We start from the raw sequence: 7,522 nt of genomic DNA, 5'->3' as shown, positions 1-7,522 counted from the left end.
AGTCCTGCTTGTTCTCCTCAAGGAGGTATTTCCATGCCTTCATTTACCTAAGCAAGAAACTTAAGAAAATAAAGCCTGTCACATCCGAATGTAGCAGCAAAAGACACAGAGACACCACCATAAGAAGAAGGGACAGAGGCCAAAACAGTGTGGTGGGGGTACCGCACCCTCGGGGCACCAAGGCGTTACCAGGCACCCACCCAAACACATAGGACCATGAAGAACATGTTTCCATAAAGAAACCCAATATCAGCCCAAAAAACACAAAAACACACTTGATGAAGTTCACTAACATTTTGCTACTTCTCCATTCAACTAACCAGAGGTCCCAGAAGTTACTTAATGCTGCCTGATATACAATATACATTACTTCTGAGGTAAAGTTGCAAAGTGATGGAGACGTACTTATTATAGCTGCAAAGCTTCTGTGTTGAAGAATATCACTGAGACCAACACAGCTCCTGTTAAAGGGAACTGTAAATAATAAACCAGAAAACTATTTTTAGCATGCTAAGGATTTTGCAACAGTTCCCGTCTTCTTACTTCAGCTTTCTAAAAATCCTGAAATCCATTTTAGCGTCCAAAGTGGTAAGACATACTAATAGTTAATGAATTTAAAAATAAAAGTGAGGGACTCATTTTGTTTTCCTCAGTGATCTTTATTTAATAGCTGTGCTTTGGAATGGTTTTCCTGTAGTGGAAAAGAATCATTAGAATTTCCATTTAGGTCACATCTTTCCGCAGATATGTTAAGCCCAAGAGGTACAGGATAAAATAAATCCTCCAAGGAAGATACAGTTTCAGCTATTTTTACAGGAAAAGGAAAAGAACTGGACAAATGTAGGAAACTCCCTCCTCCATAATATCATTGAAAATCCCATGTCTGTCTAAAATGTTTTCAATTAAATACAATAATTGTAAAAGAAAAAAAAGAAAAAAAAAAAAAAAAAAAAAAAAAGTTATGCTACTTAAAGGGAGTGTCCAAGTTCCCTATGAAGCCAGTGGGAGTGGGTGGCACTGTCTCCAGCCTTTCTTATCCCTACTGTCTCTTTTCCCCCCCTCCAAGACATTTATACTGATCACCCTGACCATCTTTAACTACTGTCAATAAAATAACAGTTTTGTTTTGGTAAAGTGGTTTCTGCCCTTCTCAGCTGCCTCCTTTTCCAAACACTATTCCAGCATTGGTGCACAACAGCATATCTAGTCTCCCTTGCATTTTCATGTACCTTTAGAATTACCTTTATTCAGGACTGTTCCACTGCATTTCTGCAAAGAAAAGTTTCTGATGTAGGCAGCAGCACATCAACGAAAGACTCAGCTATTGTACAAATTAATAAGTCATGTAGGTTATGTCTCTTACACAGCGAGTGCTCCTTTCTCTGGCAGATATTACGCATGAGAACACAGCGAAGTTGAGTGGCTTTGGCACTAGGGCAACTAATGCAAGTATATTTTTTAAGAGAGATCTCTGCTGGGGTGTGCTGAACTACATAATATGGTGCATTTAATTTCTGCAGGGTTAGCTTCAACTCCATGTTTCTGTGCTGTACCACATCACATGGCACTTGCAGCCTTTTACCACGCTAGGTAGTCTCAGTCTTTTTAAAATTTCAACTATCCACACACCAGGCTTGCAGCACAGTCACCTTTCTGCCTCACCAATTACTGCTACCTGACATGAGGGATGCCTCATGAGAAGGCTCCTTGCCTTTTCTCCTGCCAGTCAGCACACTGGCAGGCAGGAGCCAAAACCACATTTTTCTTTCAAATGACTCCTGTGTAACACTGGACAGATCCAAATCTTGTGGACAGACTCATCTTCATCTCTGGATTGGATGGCAATCCAAAGAGAAGCTTTGGTTTTCAGTGTTGTCTTATTTTAATATACTGCTCTGGGCTAATTAGTCTGCTTTATTAGTACCTAAGGCTAGGGTGTAAATAAATAGCTCTTGGCTGAAGTCCAGCCTAGGGAAAACACCTATTAGGCAGGTTTGTGAAAACAAGGAGAAGTGACAACTGATACCACTATGTTGATTTACTGGGTTTTGAGTATCAAAATAAATTACTCTGGTGACCTGTTAGCTCCCTAGATGTGCTAAGCTTTCAGACCACAGAAAAGCAGCCAGGAGTTTTTCTCCCCTACAACCTTTTGAAAGTAATAAACTATCCTGCTATAATTGTATTTTTGTTTCCATAAGGACCTATAAGGATATTTGCTGTTGCCAGCCGGGATTCCCAAATTGCACTTGACTGGCATTTGTGTACCCAAAGGATGTGAATTTTTAGCTGGTGCTGTCCTGCAGGACTTACTGCAGGAAACCTCTTCTAACACAGTGAACACACTTTCATCTGTGAAGGCATCATTCATCTACAACTCCCTTCTTGGTCTGATTTTGTACTCAGGCTGTTGCTCTTCCAACGCTCATGTCAGGCTAGATGAACTGCAAAAGGTTCTAAGATTTTCTCAGGCAGAAACACAGCATGTGCCACTATTTTCTCTGGAACAAACTCCTCTCTTGGTTGATACTGTGTAGTCATAAATAAAAAGCCCAACATTTTTTCTAAACAAACAAGACAAAATAATTATATATGAGCTAACCTAAAAGTGAAGGCCTGTGTCATCCTCAGAAACATAACTGCAGAGAGACAGACTATTTGGTGTCTGTTGGATACCCAAGTTTCTTTGACAAGAGGAAAAAAACACTACATGGTTCTCATAACGCAAAACACACAGTGGTCTTCAGATGTAGGAATACACCATGGAATAATTTCCACTCAGAGCAATGAATGAGAGCATAATGTAGAGCACCTTTAAACAAATACTGCCATTGCCTCCTACATACAGGGTTTCCAGGAAGGGAAAACATCTGCAGAATATTAACTGAACCAAATAACATTTAACGGGCATTTGTCAAGAACTGTGTGCCAGAAACATTCAGAATATAAGTTGGTAGAATCGCATCAGAATTCCCACGTGTGCTTATATGTTTACACAGGTATACACACATGTACACACACAGGTGTACCACACACTGATACAACACATACTCTGTTCTGACACAAATCCTCAGCACGAGCTGCTGCTTTCCTCTCCCTCTCCAGTGCCATCTCTCCTCACTTTGCACTCCTGCTGGCAACTTCAAAACTTTTGTTAGCAAACCAGGAGGTGAGAAGGCCACCGATACTGGACCAGTACAAGTCACTATGCAGTTGTTTCAGCAAAAGTGGGTACAGTGGTATCACTTCAAGTCCAAATGCATTAAAAAATCCAAATTATTTGCCAAATGAAACAAACAGTTCTGCACCTCTGCTTACTCGTCTGTGTTTAGCTTTGCATACATGGACATTTCCATTAACCTCAGAAGAATACATGAATGCAGAGCCATACAAATGTTTGAGAAACAAAGCCAGCACACTGGCCACATTTTCACTGGTTCTGGCTTTAAGTCAGACACATAAGAGTTTTAAAGGTCCTCACTTTGATTGAACTCAAAATGGAAAGAAACAGAGAACAAAAGCAGAATTGCTGAAAAAAACTTCCTAAAGGTAAATAGTCTGTTCTTCTCTACAAGATGCAGCAGATGCCAAAGAAATAATCCAGAGCTAAGGCTGTAGTGGGATGAATACTTCAAGCTAGTATGAATAAATGAAGACAAAACCAACTGCCAAAACGGTACTTTCTTCATTCTGCCTTAGCTGGTTTTATTCCTTATTTTCACACCATTTCCTCTCGTGCCAGAATATCTGTTTATGCAGCTACAGAGTAATCCTGCAGCTCATCCTTCTGGAAACTAACTTTTCTTTTTGGCAATATCTGAGGAATTGATCTGGGTTAGACTGCTTCTTAGGCAGTAGAGGTAGCTTATGATGTTTCTGAAACATCCCAGACCCTCTCATATTAAAAGGCCTACCATTAAAGACAGAGATTTATTTCCTAACAGCCAGGTCTCGTCCTCATACACAGCCTCTGCCCCACAGTCCTCAACACCATTTCTCATCTGGGTTTGTTTGCAAAGGGTAGATGAGAAGCCCCATGCTATCAGGTTTGCATGGTTTATACAGAAATACTACACACTATATTTAAGTAAAGTCCTGAGTAAAAGCCATTAGGGAGAACAAAAGCCTAGCATATATAATGAAAGATGGTCAGGTTAGCAACCAGAGTTGCCTCCTGAAAATGCCTAAATAGGCAAACAAATCGACCCATGAGTTAGCTTTCTTACAAAGTAAAATACAGTTCCAGTAAAATTCAGTAGGAATACTCCTAAATTTGTTTTTACAGGACTCCTGGTCATCCTACAACCCTTCCACATTAAACAGATGAGCATATTCCTCAAAGGGTCTATAATGAAAGTCATAAAGGGTATTAAGCAGAGGTTTTTCCTGCATTTCCTTCACTGAAGCATGACATGCTAATGAATTATATCACTGTGGCATGGGTTTAATGGTACCTTAGAAGAGGATTGGAGATTATATTTTTAACGTGATCACATTATTGCAATTTCTTCTGTCACTCTGAGTACAGCAGAAGGTTAAGCAATCTGTGATAATGTATTGCTACATGCTTAACACAACACTTCCCTGAAAGCTATGGAGGACAGAGATGCTCCATCAAGAGGTAATTATGATGAAACAAACAAAACATCACATTCTTCCTCTAATCCGACATCAAATGTATCCTGATTACAAAAGTAATTTTGAAAGAAAAACAGATCAGAGGGGTGAATTGGATGTAATTTTAATCATCAAATGAACAGACCCTTGAAATAATTTATAACTTGTAGGAAGAAAAAAGCAAGAAGAAGATTTGTACTGGCAGATTATTGCAATGTTGCAACAATATCCCAAGTCTTACCTACAGTGGCAATACTATTAGACCAGCTATCACACACCATATCCTTTACATACTTAGATTATCAACACCCAAGACATAGATAACAATGGCCTCCCTATTTCATTATGGTCTCTGAAACAATTACTTCAGTTTTGTTAATTTTTAATAGCAGCTGCATTAGTACAGCCAGATAGACAACTGCTATTTTACAGAAGTACATTATAACATATTAGTTAACAGAAAAATCAGGAAAGATACTTCAATAACTCTTCTGTTTGACTAATTCCCTGTTTCTAAGGAGATATGCACCCACCTGAGTGGGGTCCATCCAGAACTCCACAGCTGGACCCATGGAGGACCTGATGTAACAAGGGAAGACAGGCAGCTGTCCTGCCACTACTGTACAGATCTTTAAAGGTGTGCACAGTGCACTGTGGACTGCTGATGTGAACAGGAAAGCCCTTACTGTCTGCCTGTAAATCCATCCTTTCATGGAAGTAGGAAAAAAAGAGGCTCTTTGACAGAATGGTGGTGGGTCAAATGAGGGGCTGAAAATCCCGATGAGAAGTGATGACTGCCACTCGGGTTTCATTTTTTACGAGTAGAGTGCCTAAAGGAGTATCCTGCTATCAGCACAGGGACTAGAAATCCTAAAGGGCGTTGTTGCTATTTGTAATTCACAGTGGGTGAAAAGACTGACAGAAAGGTGTGAGGCTGGTGGATGGAAATTCTCTTGATGGGCTGTACTGCTGTGTCAGCCTCTGTGCAGATGGGTGGAGTAGTCAAATGCTGCCCCTGAGGTGCCCATGAATCCCTCCAGGATCATTAATTCAGTCTTTGCTCTCTAATTAGTAGAAAGCATAACTAATGGTAGAATTTCTCCTTGGTACACAGACCAGATTCTTCTTTGTGTGGCCCAAACTCTTTCCTAGACTGTAAAGTACTCCCTTCCTTCACATATATTGGTTTGCAACTTTTACAGATTCTGCTCACGTTTCCCAGTGAGCATCTTATTCAAGACTCTATAATAATCAAATGAGTCCATGGAGGGGTAGCAGAGTATTATCCTGAAGAGCATACACCACATAAAAACCACCAGGAGTGGAAAATGCTACCCAACAAATTATTCTGGGAAATGGGAGAAAAATAATCTCAAAATTCTGGACACGGTTTGGAGTTTGGCAATGGCACAACTGCTCTGCTCCCAAATGTTCAGTAAAGAAAATGCTGAGAGTATGAAAGCCCATGCACAACAGAGAAATTCCCTGCAAATGTTAACTCTTTAACATATACAGCAGTGCTTATGAAGCAGTTACTGCAAGGGAATCATCAAGTAAAACGATGAAGTGTATTAAAAGATTCACATTAAAATGTTAAAAGGCACAGAGGTTCCTAAGCCTACAAAAAGGTCTGTTTTTTTTCTGGACAGTCAGGATAACCCAAGGGTTATTCTTCAAAATGAACCTGGATATTTTTGGTACTCACAGTGTTGATACCACAATGTTAAATGGCAATGACTGGGTATTGTTATTACCAGTTTCTCTTATCCTCACTTTTAATCTCTTAGCTTCCCTTGAAGGCCATTTAAATGGAGCTGTGCTCTCATCTCCCATATTATTAACATTTTAACCAGATTCTTAGGCATCACTTATCTTTCTCCAAACTCTATTTTTTTTTCCACATGCATTCATGACTAACAGCATTTAAAGTCACTGCTGTGATCCTCCAAGCCCACCTTTGGGACCCTCCTCACCTGGAGTCCGTGCTTTGATTCCACAATAACTGTTTTCACACAAATCTCTCCTCCTTGTATTTTTTTCTTAAACCACTAGGTACTGCTGGGACTAAGTATCTATCTCAATGACCTCTTCTACAGCTGTTCTTTCACATTACATGGGAATCCATGCAAAGCTCTGTATTCTATTCTCTGCTTCCCAGTAAAGCAATTTAGTTGTTACTGAACTTCTGCCATTTCACATTAGTACAAGCCCAGAACTTTCAAATGCTTCATGAACGATTTAAAAACAAAAAGGAAAACCCTTTCCCCTGCCCCAAGATATGCCTGTGTACCACAGCCATCTTCATGCAAGAACAGAAAAAAAGAGATGCTGGCACCTGACACATGCAGGCTCAGACTTGTGGTCTGCACTCCTCTGCACCTCTCAGGAAGGTAGTGATGGAGATTGTAATTTCTGGTCCTTAATCTCTCTCACTAGCTCTGAGTGCAAATTCCACCACGGTGTTAACCTTCCCCACCCAGCTCTTCCTCCATGGAAATGGTGTTTCCCACAGGATATTCTAGTTTGTGTGAGCTGACATTTGTAGATAAAGAAGAGATGACAGACAACACAAAAGATTCCTCAATTCCATTCAGCTACACATCTGCCCCGTCCAAAACCACATCTTTTCTTTGATTTTACGGCACACAGGCTGTGGCCCTGGGGGGCGGGGGGGGGATATGTGCAAACAGCCCAACTCACGTTCTCGTGCTTCATGTGCTTCAGGAGGCGCAGCTCTCGGTAGGCTCGTTTGGCAAAGAGCTCAGACTGAAACGGCCGGTACAACTTCTTAATAGCCACTTTGGTCCCACTTCTTCCATCGACGGCTGAGCTTTAAGGGAAAGGCAAGAGCTGGGTGAGCGAGCGCCGAGCGAGGGCGCGGGCCCCCGGGGCCCGGCGAGCGCAC

General features: G+C 40.9%; 1 protein-coding gene across 1 annotated transcript in view; it reads right to left on the bottom strand.

The window, feature by feature from the left end:
• MAPK12 (mitogen-activated protein kinase 12) overlaps window positions 1-7,522 on the bottom strand; it is a 31,928-nt gene that overhangs the window by 21,622 nt on the left and 2,784 nt on the right. Inside the window, exon 2 of the mRNA XM_010003399.1 lies at window positions 7,318-7,447. Coding sequence (XP_010001701.1) covers window positions 7,318-7,447 — 130 coding nt within the window. The remainder of the gene's footprint in view (window positions 1-7,317; window positions 7,448-7,522) is intronic.

The sequence above is a fragment of the Chaetura pelagica genome, unplaced genomic scaffold (genome assembly GCF_000747805.2).
Source record: "Chaetura pelagica isolate M959 unplaced genomic scaffold, ChaPel_1.0 scaffold57, whole genome shotgun sequence".
Taxonomy (NCBI): Eukaryota; Metazoa; Chordata; class Aves; order Apodiformes; family Apodidae; genus Chaetura; species Chaetura pelagica.
This window is presented reverse-complemented; position numbering and strand designations above follow the sequence as displayed.